The 20,309-nt window shown below is 35.4% G+C and overlaps 1 protein-coding gene and 1 pseudogene across 1 annotated transcript; one reads left to right on the top strand and one right to left on the bottom strand.

Annotated features, from left to right (window-relative positions):
• The first annotated feature begins 12,687 nt into the window (after positions 1 to 12,687).
• Positions 12,688 to 13,179, top strand: LOC143655010 (N-alpha-acetyltransferase 50 pseudogene; annotated as a pseudogene).
• Positions 13,180 to 19,041: 5,862 nt separating this feature from the next.
• LOC143655369 (olfactory receptor 4K15-like) lies at positions 19,042 to 20,073 on the bottom strand. The gene has a single exon (XM_077126715.1). The coding sequence runs from the start codon at positions 20,014 to 20,016 to the stop codon at positions 19,042 to 19,044; it is 975 nt and encodes a 324-aa protein (XP_076982830.1). The 5' UTR covers positions 20,017 to 20,073.
• Positions 20,074 to 20,309: the final 236 nt, after the last annotated feature.

Genomic DNA, 20,309 nt, shown 5'->3' on the forward strand with positions numbered 1-20,309 from the left:
AGTTGAGGATATAGCCTTTTTTGTAGAATGAATATTTTCTGGGTTTTAGCTTGTATGTATGAAAATCATATTCAAGATCTCCTTGAAATAATAAGTTGAATACAGAGTTACCTATGGTATTTAGACCCCAGATCTTTCCATCTTCATCATCATTCACTTAGAACATCACTCACCATATTCTAATATCCTCTATCTTCTTTTTGATTCAGAAATAATCCAGATTCATATCTCTGTCTTGACTTTCCTCTTCTTTTGAGGTTCCTATGGTTCGATCTTCATTTCATCAGATGTCTGCTCAAAACTTGCCTCCTCAGAGACATCTGCCTGATAAATGTATCTGAAATAGCAGAACTTAGGCTTTTATCCTTCACTGATTTTATTTTAACTTCAGTTCTAACTATGTAATGCTATGTCATATATGTGATTACAAATGATCAGCTAACTTCTGGGTGTTTTCTTCCAATCAGAAACAGTCCATCACTTCCCAGAACAGTGTATCTATTATTACAGTGCTCAAATGTTCTACCATCTGTAGAGAATAGAACAATTTTCAACTCTCTTCAATATGATGGTTCTTCAAGTATTTGAAAGTGCTCCAATTTTTTTCTCCATAATGGAGAAATTATTTGGAAAACTATTCAGATATTTTTTCAACTAGATTTATAAAATATGTTTTCTAGAAGCCACATAGACTATGTCCAGAAGTTGGGAGGGAAGATTTAATGATTATATTTAAAGAAATTGAGGATAAGATTCTGTACCACTCAGCAAACTCAGCTCACTGTACATATTCTAGTAAAAGTTTCATAAAAATTGTGTTGCTTAACTCACATAGATTATGGTTAATGTTTGCAAACTAAACAAACAAAAAACAAGTCAAAAAGAAAAACATCTAGCAGAGTATTGAGATAACCCTGGATGAAATGATTCTGGCAAAATTCATGAACTGTATGGCAAGTTCATGGCAGAATTTAAGTGAATACGTGGAGAAAAAAGGAACTCTGGAACATTCCAATATTGACTGGGAAGTTTAATGCTTAGGACATAAGTAAATGGATTTCATGGGTGGGAGCTAGAGTTTTCACAATTGGTGATGGATGTTACAGATAAACAAGAAAAGAAAGCTAAGATGAGTGTTGTAGCTCTGGGATAGAGTTGGAGACATCAGTATAATCTCATGCTTAGCTTAGATTCTGTATAGATACAGAATCAATAATAGATGTGTGTAGGCATGGGTTCATACCCATACATTTATTGCCTTGCTCTGTTTGCTAAGAGGGCTGTTGTGTTCCACTGATCTAGCAACAGGACCCAACCTGAAAGAACAAATATGGAAAAACCAAGCCAGCACTGTCCCAAAACCACCCCACAAATGGTGCTGATTGTGATTTTAAAGAAAGTAAACACCAGATGACCAGTCTATTAGCACTTTTTATAGGAATGAGCATACAGAGAGCTGCAGCTACCTTACAATGGAAAACATTGAGATTGCAAAAAATTCACTCAAGTATGTCCATATCTGTGACAACTGCACTATAGATTGGTTCTGGTTGAAGAGCAAGGGTAACTAAGTGTCAGGGGTTTGTCTGCAAGTATTGGGAAAACATCTTGGTATGTGCACTTTCTGAAAAAGAGGATGGGCTCAGGGAAGACTATGTTCAATTTTATAACAAAGCTCAGAATTTTTCCAGGATGTTGTGAGAGAGGATTTCAGATGTGGAGGTAGGAGTGAGATCAAAACTCACTCAGCTAGGAGATGCTATGTATAGCTACAAGAGCCTAGAAACAATGAGTCCCAAGTACCAATTAGCACACACAGTTCTCAAGTCTTGGTTTCTAAACACCATTCTCTAGTAAAAGGAATCAAGGATCCTTGGAGAAATTTCTGGTTCTAGAATCTGGGCAGGGAATACAAGATGAACTTGTGGCCTTTTGTACTTCTAAAAATTAAGAAAGCATGCAAAAGCTAAAAGACAGAGAAATGTCAAAGGGATACAGATGCCAGTGTGAGAAAGCACCCAAAAACAAAACTGGAAAATTTGGAACAGCAGAAACAATGCAACATTGGATTGATTACAAGGAATAAATAAATATCCAAAACTCCATGCTGTATACAAAATGCCTAATGACCGTCCTTAAAATACAGCCCAAAGCCTTTTCTCCTTTCCCAGTATAGTTTTAGTGATAGTGGTCACTATCTTAATGCTATAATGTATGTGTGGAACATAAGATTAGCTTGCAGGTGGTCAGTGCCAGCTTGATGCTTATATTCAAGAATGTTTGGAACCATGGCCCTGAGCCCTGGCCAAGGATGAGAAGTAGTAGTCAGTGATTTATTATATGTGGCTCAAGATTTAAAACCACTGTCTAGGCACACCTAACCATGTTTCTGCATTTGTTTATTAGAAACATATAAATTGATATTTTGTCCTAGTCCACTTGGTTACACAGCTAAGTACTAGTGAGGTATAAAAGACCCTTAAGTGAAGGAGGATCTTGGCTTCCCTGAGATCAAGAACTGTTGCTTGTACCTTAATTGGTCACCTGCCTGTGCCATTGAGGAAGAGCACAGACAAGGGTATTTGCAAGTCTCATACTTCTGATGTTCCTTTCACACTCTCTCACTAAAATCTTTTTTGTTTAATTATTTTTATGTCTTCTAAGGACTTACCTGAATCTAAGGAATCATTAAATTTTTCAAACTCTGGTATTTGATGAAAATTATTTCATGTATATTTATTTGTGTGTTTGCTATCCTGTTTGGTCTCTGTGTTCATCTCTAAAATTTATGTTCTGTGGCAGTGGTTTGGTAACTTTGGCCTAATAGGAACAATAGGGACCAAAGTCTGTTTCTGCATGTACCAATCATTAAGAATAATTTCTCCACTTTTAAAACAATGTAAAATAAACCAAGGCAAAACAACAACAATAAACCAGAAAATGTGCAGCAGAGACTCATGGAGACTAAATACTAGATATATGAAATTTACAAAAGATTTGCCAATCATTTTTTCAGTAAACAGAGATCTAGAGAATTGAATAAAAAGCTATATAGAAGGCTTCAAGAACAATATTTTTCATGTAAAGGTGATTATATGAAATTAATAGTGAGATATTAATGTGTAAGAGTATGTGTGTGTGTAACAGTTGAGTTCAAGAAGAGTGGCTCTACTCCAAGTAAAGCTGATTTCTAAAGATAGAAAAGATAAATAGTAATAGAGCACACAGTTTATGAGTCTGCCTGTTCCTCTGTTGGAAGGGAAAATATTCGGATTAGAAGAATAAAAATTTGTTTCCATGTCCTCAATGGTTCTCTCCTTGTCTATATTCTGCTCACCAAGGAGAATGCTAAGAGTTATTCTGAAATAGTTTCCTACTTCTTCAGACTCACACTACAAAAAGTAGAGTACAGAGGATAAGAAAATGTTTGTTTGCCAGACTGCCTGAGCTCATTTTTGTGTGCTGCCACCAAGGCTCTGTGAACACTGGTATGTTCTTTCATCTCTCTGTTTCATCTCCCCAGTCTCCTTCTCTGTAAAGATGTGTGGTAACTGTACCAGCCCATAGAGTTGCTGAGAAGATTAAATGAGGAACTACATGTAAAGTACATATAACAGGGCCTTGAAAAGTGTCTGACACATGTCACTATTATATAGGTGTTTCTCATGTTTAATGCCATCATCAAAATCAAATAACTCCCACAGCAAAATAAAAATTTCTGAGGCTAAATGTGCTCACAAGAATCAAAAGTTTTATATTCTTCTTCCTTTTCTTGTCTTTTCTTAATACCCATGCATTGTTGTGTTTTGTTTCTGATTTTCTTAGTTTCTTTACCAAATGAATGTGCAATAGTACTTACACCAGTCACCTGTCCTCCTGCTGTATGGCTAATTTGCAAGAATCTGGAAGATAATCTGGAGTCCAAACCCTAGAGTTTTTGCTGATATTGTGCCCGACTTCTCCACATTATTAGTAGGAGAGAGCATGTGATAGTGTAAGCAGAGAATCAAGTTTTCTACAAAGATCAGAACATAATCTACAGTAAGTAATAGTGCATTCTAAAAGTGTGTCTTTCTGGCATGAGGTAAAAATCCAAACACAACAAAAATCTGGATAAGAAAACACTCTGCCATTTCAAACTTTATTTTTTTTCAATTTCCTTAACCTTTCTTAACCTTATCCATATAATAGATACAATGAACAGAATAGGTATCACACTAAAAAAATTTCAAGACTAAAGACCTAGTCCATTAAAATCCATACTACATTGCTTTCTGAGAATTGTTAAATAAATTGAAACTAGCTAGTAACCAAACAACATGAATTTTATACATCATATTGGAAAAGTGCAAAAGTGTAGAATTTGTGGATATTATATTATTAACTGAATGAGTAGCTGTATATACTTAGAGACTAGTACATGCTTATATTGTCATTTTTTTATATCCTGAATTATTTGGTACTCTGTTTCAGAAATAAAAAATATATGCTGATATTTTTGGTAAATGAAACTATAGATTCCATTTGAGAAATTCTAGGGAGTGGGGCCTAGGAAAGAATCAGGTGATATTATTCAGATTAAATTACAAAGCAGTAGAAAATAGATAAGAAAATCCTTGAATATGATTTGAAGGAAAGTGTAAAATAAACTGTTATGGGAATCCTAAGAAATTTTAGTCTCATACGTGATCAAGGATTTATAACTGCAGTGCTATCACAAAGGTCTGATAATGGGGCTCTGTCATTAGGGCCTGCATTAGACACTAAAAAAATATATTTTAACTAAAAGCCCATATAGAAAAAAATAATCATTTTTACTGGTATCAATCTGATAAACTACTTTTGAAAAAGAAAATAGAGGGTGTGCAAGGGTAGTACAGTGACAAAATTCTCGCCTGCCATGCAGGAGACCTTATCTTACTGCACTTCACTTTATTGCACTTTCATAGTATTCAGGTTTATCACAAATGGTAGGTTTGTGGCAACAATGTTTTAGCCCCAACAGGTTTAATGGTGCCATTTTTCCAACAGCATTGCTCATTTTGTGTCTCTATGTCACTTTTTTTTTTAGCGTGGACTGGCTCCAGGAATTGAACTCAGGTCTCTGGCATGGCAGGTGAGAATTCTGACACTGAACCCCCATTGAACATGCCCTGCGTCACATTTTGATTAAGTTTATACATTGTCTTTTTAGAAATAATTCTATTGTACACTTAAAAACCAACCATATAGTATAAACACAATTTCTATAATCGGTGGGAAATCTAAAATTTCATGTTATACTTGTTTTATTGCAGTGGTCTGGAATCAAATTTCCAATATTTCTGAGATATGGATGAAATATTAGCACTTTGAAGTAAAAAAATGTTATGATATATCTTAGAGTTGGCTATTCAGGACAAGTTTTCTCCAGTGAAAAATCCAGCTCTTTCAAATTGTAAATATATTTTGTTTGTGATTCCTGCAAATGTTCTTACTTTATAATTTCAATATTTCTATGTCATTGCTATATCATATTCCCTCCCATTTTTTGAGAGACAATTATGTGCATTTTGGAAATCTTTGACTTATTCTGTAGCCATCAATTTTTCTCTAGCTTTTTTTGTACCTTAGTGTGCTGATGTCTAACGATTTCATATCCTCAAGGCTTTTTTGTTTTGTTTTGTTTTCTTATTGCTGATAGTTGACTCATGTGAGTTTAGTAGGCTCTTATTTCTTCTTTTACTATTATTGTATGAATGTTGCATACTGTTTATTGTTTACTGGAAGTTTTGTATTCATTTCATAACACCTAGAAAAACTGATTCCGTGAATTATCGCGGAGCTTTGAGGTGTTACCATGGTTTAGCTTAAAGTCACTGTCTTAGTTTGTATGCATGAAATACATGCAAAATGGGTTGGCATTGGCAACAGGAATTTTAGGACTCATGATTTGAGAGGACAGAAGTCCAAATCAAAGCATTGGCTAGAAAGCTTTCTTCCTCCTGAGTTGGTAATGTTCTGGCTGGCAGGCAATCCTTGGTTTCTTTGACTTTCATGTCACATGGTAACATCTTCTCCATTCTATTTCCATCTGGCTACCAGCTCTTGTCTGTGGTGTTCTCTCCTACTATGTCTGAACTTATTTTGCTTATGAAGGACTCCAATATTCCAGATTAAGGTCCACCCTCATTCACTGAGGTCACATCTTAACTAAAGATAACAACTTCATGAAGTCTTATTTGCAATAGGTTCATCATACCCACAAGCAGGTGGATTAAGATTAAGAATATGTCTAAATTGGAGTATGTGATATTACCTAACCCTATCATCATCTTCTCTTGGTAATGAAGTACAGTTTCTTTACTATAAAGAACACAGGGCCTTCTGAGGCTGTGTCCTCTATCACAGCACCTTACAAGTATTTTATTTTGATCCTTCTAGACAGTGCTCTGATGCTCCAAAGTCAGAGTTCTGTCTCCTTGTCTTTCTTCACCTGGATGGGCCCTCTCATTCTGTCTGTACATTTCTTTTCCACACAACCCCTCCCTGCTTCTCAGCCACAGAGTGGACTGCAGATCTAACATTGCTGGCCTCAAATATTTTTTTTTCTCCAGGAGATGTAATTTGGAATTTAGAGCATTAGCTTTATTATTTTCTAATTATATTTTGTGCAGATATCAAGGTTGATTTCATTGATCCTGTTATGGATCTTCATTGTTTTTGGATATGTGTAGAATATTCATATTTGCATACTAATATTATCTATAATACCAGGAATGACAGGCAGAATATATCCGCCTGCTCCAAATCTATCATGGCCTCAATTATATCATCTGATGAGATCAAGGAGACACTGTAATTGTGATTAATTTAAGAATCTTGAGATGGAAAATTAAATTGGATTATCCATGGGTGTCCAATGTAATCACGGAAGGATCAGATGCAGTAAAGGAAAATGTGATGATCATGTAAAGAAGCTGGAGTGACCTGAAGAAGGGACCACAAGTCGAGATAAACAGGTGTCCTTGTGAATCTGGAAAAGGCAAAGAAATAATTTCTACCCTGAACCTTCTAAATGAAGAGTGCCTACAAAACCCTGTTTTTATACTTCAGGATCCAAACTATAAATCTGGATAGTTTTAAGCCCCTAAAATTGTGATTTATTAAAGCACCAATAATACATTAATCTACCATGACATCCAATATCAATATGGTCTCTGGGAATTCTAAGACTTCTTAAAGTAGGCTTTCTTCCTATAAGTGTTTGCAATTGCTTTTTCAAGGAGCTAGGATTACATACCTAAGACTATGACTGAATTCTCCATGAACGCTCTGTGGAAAACTTGCCATCTGTGGTTCTACTGCTTACTTACAGTTTTCCTTTATGCTTAGACATTTTATTTTATTGCCAATAATTGCATATCCCTTAAACTTAGCTCCATTTGCTCTTTTTACCCAATTTTCTTAACAATCTCTTTTGATTTTGGTTAAGTAGTATATTATTATGTTTTATTTGCACTCATTTTTATGATTTTATTTTCCTTTTGTGATGGGTGTCTTAGAGACTTTTTTCTGCCTTCAAACCCAGGTTTGTAATATTTTTTTTCAATTGATGATATGACTGTTTTTTGTAGGATGAAGGTATCCTGGATTTTTAGCCTGCAGAGAAGAAAACGATAGTCAAGTTCTCCTTGAATTAAGAAATCGATAACTTAACTTAAATTATCCATGTTAACTAGGCACTAGATGTTTCTATCTTCAACTTCATTCATTTAGAACCTAAGTCACCATATTCTAACTCCACTATGTGTCTTTGTTTCTGGAATACTCCAGATTCATACCCCAGTGACTTTTGTTTGGACTTTTCCTTTGCCTTTGATTTCCTGTGATTCAGTCTTTCACTTCATCAGATATCTGCTCAAAAGTCTCTTTCTCAGGAAAACCTTCCTCATAAACTTATCTAAAATAGCAGTTCCTGGGTATTTTTTCTCTTTTCCTGATTTTATTTTAGTTTCAGTCCTAAATAAACATAACAGTAATGTTATGCTATTTACTTCTGTGGACAGAAAATGTTGATGGCAGGTGGTCTGTGGGAGTTTAGTGCTTATCTTCAGGGATGCGTGGAATTATAGTGCTGACTCCTGGCCAAGAGGAAAATAAGATGTAGAGGCCCGCCATTAAAATGTGCAGATTCAAGTCCAAATCTAATATATAGGCGTACTTATCCATATTGTCAACATGTGTAGATTGATGGTTAACACTGAATTACTTGGTTTCACAACCAAGGTATAAATGAACACCAGTAAAGGACTTTCTTGGTTCTTGTTGGGGATGAATCATTTACCCCACAAAAGACATGATTTGTTTTAAATCTGCCTCTCTGTTGGTGTGGAGACTCTGTAAATGGGACCTTTTGAACTTGTTGTTATTAGTTAAGTTGTAACAATATTAAATCATGGTGGGTCTTGATCCAAATGAATGCAGGTCTTATAAAGACAAGGAATCGAGGCTCAGTTAATTAGAGGCAACACAATATATTGAAGCAATGCAACCTTGGAATAAAGTTGACTTTGTTCTCCTTCTCATCCAGTGCCCAAAACACATACATAAAAACCTTAAAACTTATTGATCATGTATTTTATGTCAAGCATCATACTTGAGGTTATCTATACATCTGTGAAAATAAGCAATTAGAGTTGTTCATAGAGAACAGTGACTGGGAAACTTTTCCTGCAATTGCCAGTTAGTTAATCTTTAGATTCTGAGATCCACATATGTCACATATGTCAGTCGAAATCGGAGGCTGGTAGGAATCAGAAGTCTGAAAAAGCCAGAGAGACAGAGGTGGCCATGAGATGAAGGCCCTCCATCAGCACAACACCATCGACTGTGAGAGAAAGCATGGCATTGGTGACATACTGATTTTCGACTTCTTGACTACAAGGACTGTGTCTATAAATGCTAGGTTTTTAAGCCAAACCAATAGATGGTATCTATCATATCAGTTCTAACAAACTAAAACAGCTCCCCAGAGATTAAGGTATGTTAATTCTATCTGGGTGGTTTCTAAATCCCAGGAAAGATGCTGGAATCTGTGTTTGGAAGTTTTTGACTCTAACATGAGCCTTCTCTTTTCCCTTAGTGTACTTTCACTTTTAACTGTATTTATTTTAATTAAACCTTTACATAAATCTAAAGATGCATTCGATATTTTCAACCACAGTAATTGATGCAATTTGCATAATGTTTACTTGTTTGTGTGTTTGTTTCCCCTCTCTGTCCCCAACCAGAATTATTCACTATAAGAGGAATTAGAAAACTATGACTCCAAGGCTCAAATCTAGTACACACTCTATTTTTGTATAACCCACCGGATAAAAATATTTTTTACACTATTGAAGGGTTGCAAAATAAGTAAATTAAATAAAATGAGAAGAATATGCACCAAAATCATATGTGGATCTCAGAATCTAAAGGTTAACTAACTGGCAATTCCAGAAAAATTTCCCAGTCACTGTTCTCTGTGAGCAGCTCTAGTTGCTTACTTTCACAGATGTATAGATAACCTCAAGTACAATGCTTGATATAAAATGTATGCTCCATAAAATTTTAAGGTGTTTGTGTATGTGTTTTGGGCACAGTATGAGAAGGAGAACAAAGTCAACTATCTTACAAGGTACAATAAAGACTATGTAAACATGACTGTGAACACACCTGATGAATTTCATTGTCCATTCCTACGAAAAAATTCACAGTGGTCTAAGAAAAATAAAATTGATTTGCACATCTATTTACTCTGGTTCTTCTGCTAAAATTTCTATCCAAAAGATATATATTAGGTTATATTTCAATAGTTATCATCTCTCTGTGCTGTACCAACAACTAGGATTATTTGATAATTAAATGAGTTTTTGTATATGAAGGCTGTGGAATGGGGCATTGAAAAGTACTTGATACATATTTAGTATTTTTTAGTGTGCTTATGATTAATACCATCATCAAAAATAAACAAACAAAACAAAACAAAAAAGACAGACCTGCAGAAAAATAAAGAGTTCCAAGGCTAAACTAGTTATAATATACAAAAGTCTTGAAATTCTTCCTCCACTTTGTGTGTGTATTCTTAGCAATTACATATCACTGTGGCTTCTTTTTATCTGTTTTCTTACCTTCCTTGCCATTTGAATATGCTATAATATTTTCTACCTGTCTCTTGTGCCCCTGCTCTATGAAAAAACTTCCCAAGCATTTTCAAGACACACTTGGGTCCAAATCCTAAACTTAGTGTTGATAATGGGTCTAAGCCTTTTGCATATAATTAGTAGTAGAGAGTAAGAGAGAAGGTTAGGAGAGATTCAAGCTTTTTCCAAGGGTCACAACCTACTCCACACTAGACAGTGGTCTATTCTAAAGTGCATCTCTCTGGGTCAAAAAAGACACCAAAACCCAATGCAGCAAAAACCTACATATGAATTTCTTCGTACCATTTTCTAATATTATAAAGTTGCTCAGTTCCTTAACTTTTTTAAACTCACTTGTATGATGTATAGAATGTATAGAATAAATATATTATGGAGATGTTTTAAAACTTGAAAGAAACCATGCTTGTAACATCCTTGTATTATTTCTTGCATATTGTTGCTACTTAAAATGCAATTAATACCACTAACACAATATCATGTAACTAATATATCACGCAGTAAAAGTATTCAAAAATGCAGAATTCTGGCATATTTCATTATTTTAAAAAGCCTGAGAACATAAGTAAACAAATGATTATGCATACTATTTTTATTTTATTCTTTGTGCAGACCAATTTGGTACTTTTTAACTCAGAAAAAATTTTACTTTTCGATAATAGGAATTATGGAATCCCATTTGGAAACTACAGATGGTAGATCTAGAAAAATGTCAGTTTGTATTATACCACATTATGAAACCAAAATGCAGTAGAAAATAACAGGAAATGCATGAATTCAATAAGACAAGGAAAGTTTAAAATAACCAGTATCAGGGATCCAAAGGAATCATGGTCTCCTAAGGGATTATGGAAAGGTAAATCCACATGTATTCCCAAACACTTTTGCAAGAGGACTCTGTCATCATCTGGACCTGAATTAGGTATTTTAATAAGAGTATTTTAACTGAATAAAAGCTTACATGGAACAATGATCATTCTGCCAGGTATCAGTCTGAAACTCTGTCCTCTCTGAGAGTACAGAGATCATGAAGACCTAAGAGGAGAGAGGTTGTTCAGGCACCAAACTTCATGAAAATCTCAGTTGTGAAAAACACAGTTTAAACAGACAAAATCAGATAAACAGAAAACACTTTGGTAAAGAGGATTATACAGTAAGTTGCTATTCATCAACAATGTTTATTAAGTAGGCTCTTTGAACAAGAATATGTGAAAAGAATATGGTGTATTTAATTGTCTTTTGCTGAAGAGCCATTGCATTTTTTTCTATCACTGGCATCATTAAAGCCAGAATTATCTTCAAGTGCAATGCTCTTTACAGGTTCATCATATATTATAAGTCATCTATGGTATGTATCATATAGTTTATTTATACATAGATCTATTGAGACTGCAGTATAGACATAAACACCTATATTTACTCCAAAGTGTGGATCAAAACAGGTATTTTTAGAGGTGGAAAGGTACAATTTTTACCATTTATAAATAAGTGAGTTTTCCTTTCCTCTTCAAAACCAATAGTAAGCCTACCTCTTGAAAAGTTTCCAAATAAGGAACTAGAGGAAACAGAAGCAAAAAGGAAGAAAACACTCAATGGATAAGGAGAATGTTAAAATTGTTAATGATTATTCTGCAGCTTTGTATTGTCATCAGGACACTTTCATTCAACCTATTCAATCAACCCTCCCCACAGGTCAAAATGTTTCACTTTTAGACAACAGTGGTTGCATTTGTTACATTCGTAACAGTGTAAAAAGACAGAAATAAAGTAGTGACAGTCCTGTAAATTCACTTTGCTTTCAGGAAGGGAACCATTTTCGTGGCTGCAGATAACTGGCCTAGTTTCAGATAACTGCTCTTCAGTTTTGATGCAGCTGCCTTCATTTCTTTGCTCCTCAGAGTGTAAAGAACTGGGTTTAAAATGGGAGGAAAGATGGCATAAAACTCAGCAAGGACCTTGTAAGCCTAATAACTGCTGAAGGGCCACAGGTAGATGAAGATGCAGGGACCAAAGACTGATGTGACCACAAGGATGTGGGCAGTCCACGGGATGCAGGCCTGTGCCATCCATGCTGGTGGAAGAGAAACCCACCGTCTCAGCACCCCTAACCCACACTGTTTATCAGAAATAAGTAGACTGATGGCTTGTCCTGGTCTACATGTTTACGCAGCCATGTACTAGTGAGGGTAAAAGATCCCTCAGTGAGGGAGCCCCTTGGATACCCTGAAATCAAGAACCTTTGCTTGGGGTGGGGGCCCAAGCTGAGCACCCACATGCTCGCATGGAGAAGCTGGTCACCCATGTGGCAGAGGAGGCATCGCGGACCCCTGGATGCACATGGCCATGCTAGACTCTCCCATCCTTGGTCAATCGCTCAGCTCCATGCCCCGGGAGAGGAGACCAGCCTGCAGGGTCGAGTGGCCAGAGTTGCGGGCATGAAGTGCTCAAAGGATCAGAGATGACGCGTTGGTATCAGTGGTCAGGCCGACCTCAGCACGTGGTGAAGATGAAAGTCCAGATGGAGCTGGGAGAGGCACAATATTAAATGGCTGAAGAGAGTAAACCAAGTTATCTTTCCAGGAATGACAAGTTCTACCAGGATGTTCTGGAGGTTGGAGAGCTAGCAAAACGTCCCTGTTTCACTGATATTGTAGTACGTGCAGTATGCTGTAGGGTGGATCCTTCACAGAAGCAGAAGAAACTTTATGTCATGACACTAAGGATGTCTGGCACCTTACCAGAGGCTAAGAATAGGAACTAAAATGTTAATTTATGTCTTAAACTTTTGTAAAAAAAATGGCACCTTTGACAGCATCTATCTACATGTCCAGACCAGCAATGAGTCAGCAATGGACTTCTACAGGAATTTGATTTTGAGATTACTGAGGCAAGGAAGAATTGCTACAAGAAGATAGAACCTGCAAATGCTCATGTGCTACAGAAGAACCTCAAAGTCCCTTCTGGCCAGAATGCAGATGTGCAAAAAACAGATAACTGAACAAACCACAAATGAACTTTCTTGCACTTGTTTGTCACCAAACAATAGAGAGGCCCATTGATTTTTCCCCTTTTTCTTTTAAAGCTTCCTCCATCGTTATCTTGTTTCTCTCTCTTTCTTCTCTTTCCTTCCTTTTTCCCTAAAATTTTAATACTTTCAAGAACTTTAAACATTAATCATATTTGAATTGTTTTAGTTTTCTGACTTTTGTGAGGTGGTTTCATTGAAGGAAGGAGAAGGTATAGGTATGTTTAGTTTCATAGTTAAGATATATGGTCTTAAAGATCGGGATGTCAAATAATGTCAAAAGTTTTAGCCAATTTTTTTAATGAATTGCTTTCACATTAAAGGGCAGAGCCTATAAAATATTGTATATTCAAAAGACAAAAGAAGCAGCAACAATATCTTATTAGTAATTCATAGACAAGTTAGTGTGTTTGAGTTTATTTTATTTATTTATTTATTTATTTTATTTTAACATGGGCAGGCACCAGGAAACAAATCCTGGTCTCCAGCATGTCAAGCAGGCGAGAACTCTGTGAGCCACTGTGGCCCACACAGTACTTTGGGTTTTTAATACTATTTGTGGAATACTAATCCCTAAACTCTGCCTTCATTCCACCTTTAGTCCTTCTGAGTGCTGTCTCAGGAGCTGGACCATTATTATCATCCGCGTAAGAAATACTTAAGCTTTTGTTGCTTCCTTAAGCAGCTTTTCCTCTCTTCCTTGCTGGTGGTTGAGGTAGATGGGGCAGTTTGGTGAGGTAGTGTTTATACTTCAGTCTCAGTGTTTGGGTTAAACTACTTTTTCCTGGCGGGTGGGCTGGTTGTTAGCAGCTTTATTTTTCCTGCTATTGATTGTTCCTAGTAGCATTAACTTTTAGAGTGTGGGCTGGTTAGATCAATTTATTTTAATAAATAACCCAGCTATAGACATGGCCTTTAACTGGCTGAAAGACATTTGTTGTGATTTACCTTTCTTCCTCCTGTCCTTTTCCTTCAGTGAACCCCAACAGTAGTTTTAGTCAGCATTGTTGAAAATGGAATCTAAGCCTTTGAAGGATAAAGCCCTCTAATTAAATCTGAAGCAGATGTTTTCTCTTGGACTTTATTAAAAAGGACTTAAAGGGAAGTTTAGATGGACTTGTGATACAAAAAATTCATTTAACATCAGCTAATGCAAGTAGCTAAACCTATTCAATGTATAATTTTTTGGATGGAATAACTCAAAAAATACCTAAATGGCTAAGTTTACTTGGTGCAGTTAAGAATTAAACTTGTCAATTTTAACATTTCTGTTACATCAGAAAGAATACCAGGACATTATTTTTGAGAATATAGCTATGCTATTACTTATCTGTTGGAGAATATCCCAGATTTAATGTACTCTGTACCTGCAATGTTGAGTTTAAAGGTTTAGGGAAGAGTGGAATTGTTAAATGTATTGCTTCTATCCTAGGAAAAGTAGAAGTCTAGAAGTGTTAATAATGCATGTGTCACTATGACCTACTCAACTGAAAGAACTGACATAAAATGGAATATTTTCTGGCACGTAGACAAGTGGCTTTGATTGGTTGATATAATTTTGTATGATGGGAAACATCTGAAATTATTTTGTCTTTTCTTCCCATAGTCCCTTCTCCAATATTTAAAAATTTTTATATTGTCAATAGTGATGGCCCAGTACGATGTCCCATTAGATTTTATAACAGTGCACAGGGTTTGCATTTTCTCTCAATTTACTTTAAAAGGAAAGTTGATTCATAACATTTATCCTATTTTGTAAAATTCTGTTACGAAAGCCTCATCTTTCCAAATATACGATTTACAAGGTGTTTATGTACATTTTATAATACTAAATTTTTATTTGAGAATGTGAAAGTATAATAGACTTAAACAGTCTTATTGAGTGCCAAGAATAATACAGAAAAGGAAGGTAGTTGATGAGTGAATATACAGGGTTCTAATTTTAAGATATTAAAAATCTTCAAAGACAATGCTATTTCTTGAGCATCAATTTCTTAAGCAGTCCAAATCTAGCTTGAAAGAAAGGATTCATATTAAGCACCTTTAGCCTTCATGGATAAGCTTCAGCTCCCTCTGGCCAAGAGAAGAGTATTTGAGTTACAGAAGGCATTAGTGTGAAGAATTCACTCTTTGTAGACTTCAAATATCAAAATAGATTTTGATATTTAAATGAGTTTTCTGAGATGGCCCTGCCTCTATTGTAATATATATAGTAATATATGGTATATTACCATAACCATTTTGCCTGGACTATCTAATCAGTCCTATGTATGTATCCCTAAGTGTGATTGTTGAAACCAAAATAGCTGCCTCATGACTAATTAAACACATGATATTGAAGGAGGGAAAAAAATTAAATTCTGAAATGTGTAGGGTCCCTGTCATTATGGTTTCTCTTTTTCCATACTAGTCAGTAACTTAACCTAAATCATTAATATGTGTAAAAGGTTGATTTTCCTGCCTCAAACTTGTATTAAATAATTCCACCCACTTAAGAACGTAGATGCTGGACACCAATTCATATGCCTGTGAATCAGCAAAGGATGAAGAGTGCCCTATGTTGATTTGGTAACTTTAATATATAATAATAATTAACCTTCTTGGAAGTAATACAGTAAATGATTCTATTAACTGGAAGATCACAGATTGTGGCCATATTACAGTAAAGTTTTTACTGTGGGGTGAATAGGTAAAAATTATATTGTATGATAATTGATTTAGGTTCTAAAGCACAGAATCTGCAGATAAATCTATTCAATGTATAATTTGTCCAGATTTGTTTTCATTTGGGTGAGGAAATTCTGAAATATCTCCAAAAGCAGTGTACTTTCCAATTGAAAGTCCTCCAGAAGGAGAAGTATTGGGGAATCATTGTGTGTGGTGGTGGAAGAGAAATGCTCCCTCAGTTTTTTGGATGGAATAACTCAAAAAATACCTAAATGGCTAAGTTTACTTGGTGCAGTTAAGAATTAAACTTGTCAATTTTAACATTCTGTTACATCAGAAATAAACTTATGCGATATTCTGCTGAATAGAAAGAACTTTTTCTTGTTTCTTGGTGGTTTATTGCCATGTGCTATTGAGGAAGGGCACAAACAACTGTGCTTGCAAGTCTCAGACCTCGGACATGCTTTCTACACTCTCCTGTTTCAACTTTTTTTTAAATTACTCTTATATTTAGTAAGCCTTACCTGAATCTTAGAATATATTGAATTTTCAAGCTCTTTTATTTGATTAAACTTATTTCATGTTTATCTACTTGTGTGTTCACTATTTTGTTTGATTTCTATATTCATCTCTAGAATTTATGTTCTGTAGCAGTGGTGGGGACACTCTGGCCTAATGGGAAATTTAGGGACCAAAGTCTGTTTCTGAACAGTCCAATTATTAAGAATCATTTCTCCACTTTCAATGAAACAAACAAACAAAAAATCAAAACAACAACAACAAAAGTGGAAAAATGTGCAACAGAAACTCATAGAGCCTAAATATTAACTATCTGGAATTTAGAAAGGATTTGCGAATCCCTGCTTTATGTAAACAGGTATCTAGAGTGTTAAATACACAGATACATGGATGGCCCTAAGAACAATGCTTGTCATATAATAGATGCTCAGTGAAATATTAATGTGTAGGAATATGTGTGTATGTGAAGGGAGAGTTTAAGAAGAGCAACTGTACTCCAAGGTTGTACTGCTTAAAAATTCAACAACTAAATATGGGAAGAGCACACTATTTGTGAGTCTGCCTGTTTCTCTCCTAGAGGGGAAAAATCAACCATCTTGGATGAGAGAAATAGCACTTGTTTACATGTCTTCACTGGCTCTTCTCTTACCTATGTTCTGTCTACCAAGGTGAATGTTAGAGTTCTAGTATATGGTTTCCTCCTTTCTCACTCACAGTAGAAAAGTAAAGCCAGAGTACAGAGGTTCAAAATATCTTAGCTTGCCAGCCTGACTGGGCTTACTTTTCCATTGTGCCATCAAGGCTCTGAGACCATTGGCAAGTTGCTTCATCTCTTTGTGCTCCAATCTCAACATCGGCAAATAAGTGTGGTAATTGTACCAGCCCATAGAGGTTTTGAGAGGATTAAGTGAGTCATTGGTATATAAAGTAAGAACGGACATCGAAAAGTGCCTGTTTTATATAAAAAAGTACTATATAAGTGCTCTTGCATTTAATCATTAAAATAAAGTAAGACCCACAGCAAAATAAAAATTTCTGAGGCTAACTTATTTCCACAACAAACACAAGTTCTTCAATTCTTCCTTATTTTCTTAATACTTGTGCATTACTGAGTTTTGCTTCTGATTTTCTTAATTTCTTTACCAAATGAATGTACAATAATATTTATTCCAGTTACCTGTCTTCCTGCTGTATGAACTAATCTTACAGGAGTCTTAGGAGCCTCTTGAGTCTGAATCCTAGAGTTCTTGCTGATAATGAGTCTGACTTTTCCATATTACTAGTAAGAGGGTGTGAGAGTTTAAGCAGAGAATCAAGTTTTCTGCAAAGATCAGAACCTACTCTACACTAGGTAATAGTCCATTCTATAACTGTGTCCTTCTGGGACAAGATGCCAAAAATCCAAACACAACAAAAACCTGGACAAGAAAGACACATTGCCTTTTTCTAACTTTGAAAATTTCTCAATTTCTTTAGCCTTTCTTAATCCTATTTCTTAATCTTATAATGCATAAAATGAACAGAAAAAATATCTCATTGAGAAAATTTTAAAAGACCTAATGCACTAAAATACTTACTACATGGCTCTTTGTGCTGTGTTAATTGAAATTAGCTAGTAACAAAGTAATAGATCATCTGTTTTACATACTACATCAGAAAAGTACAAAAGTATATAATTTGGGGATATTATATTATTACATAAATCTGAGTAGATACATATATCAAGACAGTAGTACATTATTGACTTTATTTTTTGAATCCTGAACAATATAACACCTTTCTTTCAGAAATAATTTTTTTGAAACTAAAATTATAGATTCTATTTGGTAAATTTAGGGAGTGGGGTCTATAAAAGAGCCAGACAACATTATTCAGATTGGAATTAGAAAACAGCACAAAAATATATGAAAATCCTTGAATATGATGTGAGGGAAACCATAAAATAATGTACAGTGGGATTCCAAGGTAATTTTAGCCTCAAACGTATTCTTGGAGGTGCAATCCCATTGCTATCACAAAGGTGTAACAATGGGGCTCTGCAATCAGTAGGGCCTACATTAGGCAATTTGACAATGATTTTAAATGAAAGTCCATATAGAAAAACAGCCATTTTTACTGGGGTCGTTATGAAAAACTACTTTTTAAAATAAGATAGAGACCTTGAATTCCTAGGTGGAGAGAAGATGTTTATGACAGGATTCAGGCACCAATCCTCATGAAAAGGCATGCTATTGAAGAATAATTCATCTCTGAAATCACCAAATATTTTTATTATTTTGTCTCTATCATCTGAAGATTTGGTTCAAAACAATAACTTATTTGAGAAAGAGGGAGAGCTTTTTTCTTTTTTAACATTTATACATAAATGACATTTTCTCATGATCTCTTAAGTAGATAATCCTATATCTTAAAAAGATGTTATTTTAAAAAATTGAAGTATGAAACAAAAACAAAGAAGTAAACCACCCATGATAGAAAGAAGAGAGTTTTAAAATTGCTACCATGTGTTCTGTATTTTCATTTTCATAATTACTCTTTCATTCATGTTTCCCTATCAATCCTTCCCTTTCAGCAAACTGATATGCTTTAACCTCACAGAGATTCCATTTGTGACCACCAACAATGCTAACGTGGTGACAATGCACTAATTTAATTTATTTCTAAGGAAAGAATATTTCTAAAGGCTGCAGAAGCCTGGCCAGGCTTCAAATACTTGCTCTTCAGTTTTGCCATAGCTGACTTCACTTCTTTGTTTCTTAGAGTGTAGATAACTTGGTTTAAAATGGTAGTAAAAATGGTGTAGAACACTGCAAGGACCTTGTCAGCTGAATAACTACTGAAGGGCCACACATAGATGAAGATACATGGACCAAAATATAATATGACCACTGTGATGTGGGTGGTCAGCGTGGAGTGAGCCTTTGCCATGCTGGTGGAGGAGTATTTCCTGACTGTGATAAGTATCACAGGGTAGGAAATGACCAGGAGGACAAAGGAACTCATAGAGAGAAAGCCACTATTTGTGACCACTACTAGGCTGATGCCATATGTGTCTATGCAGGCCAGTTTGGTCACTAGAGGGAGGTCACAGAAAAAACTATCCACCTGATTGGGACCACAGAAAGGAAGGTTCACAGTAAAGGCCAACTGGCTAAGAGTATGGATGAGGCCAATACACCATTCGATGTTGACCAACATAATACACACACGACGGCTCATGATCATCATGTAGTGGAGAGGTTTGCAAATAGCAACATAGTGGTCATAGGACATGGATACAAGGAGCACAATCTCACCACCAGCAAATAGGTGAAGGAAGAAAATCTGAGTCAGACAAGCTTCAAAAGAAATAGTCTTACTCTTTACCAGAAAGTCAGCAATCATTTTGGGGGTAGCAAAGGAAGCTAGACACATATATGTAAAAGAGAGATTTGCAAGCAGAAAGTACATGGGGGTGTGAAGGCGTGCATCTGAGGTCACAGTGAGGATGATGAGAAAGTTTCCCAGCAGGATTCCAGTATAAATTAGTAAAAATATGACAAACAAGAAAGGTTGGAGCTCCTTATAACTAGAGAGTCCCAGCAATACAAATTCGGTCACCATAGAATGATTTGTCTCATGCATTGAATTTGGGACTTCACTCACCTGTATAGGAGAGAAAAAGATATCAATCAATGAACAGAAAATAGGTTTGATTACCCAGTTCTGCTCAAATATATATGCAGATTTTCAGGCATCTGTTACAACCACGTGCCAATCAAAGTAAGACAAAAGTCTGTCTCATCATAGGAAAAAGAAATCAATTTCAGCCAGTTGGTTCATTCACAAAGATGACTACTACAAGTCAAAGCAACTAATTTACAAAGGAAAATCTACATCTGAAAAGTTAATTTGATATTACAGAAGTCCAGTCTCAG

The sequence above is a fragment of the Tamandua tetradactyla genome, chromosome 14 (assembly GCF_023851605.1).
Source record: "Tamandua tetradactyla isolate mTamTet1 chromosome 14, mTamTet1.pri, whole genome shotgun sequence".
Classification (NCBI taxonomy): domain Eukaryota; kingdom Metazoa; phylum Chordata; class Mammalia; order Pilosa; family Myrmecophagidae; genus Tamandua; species Tamandua tetradactyla.

What these genes read in the sequence shown, in the direction of transcription:
- LOC143655369 (XM_077126715.1), bottom strand. Translation starts at nt 20,016, where the DNA reads ATGCATGAGACAAATCATTCTATGGTGACCGAATTTGTATTGCTGGGA.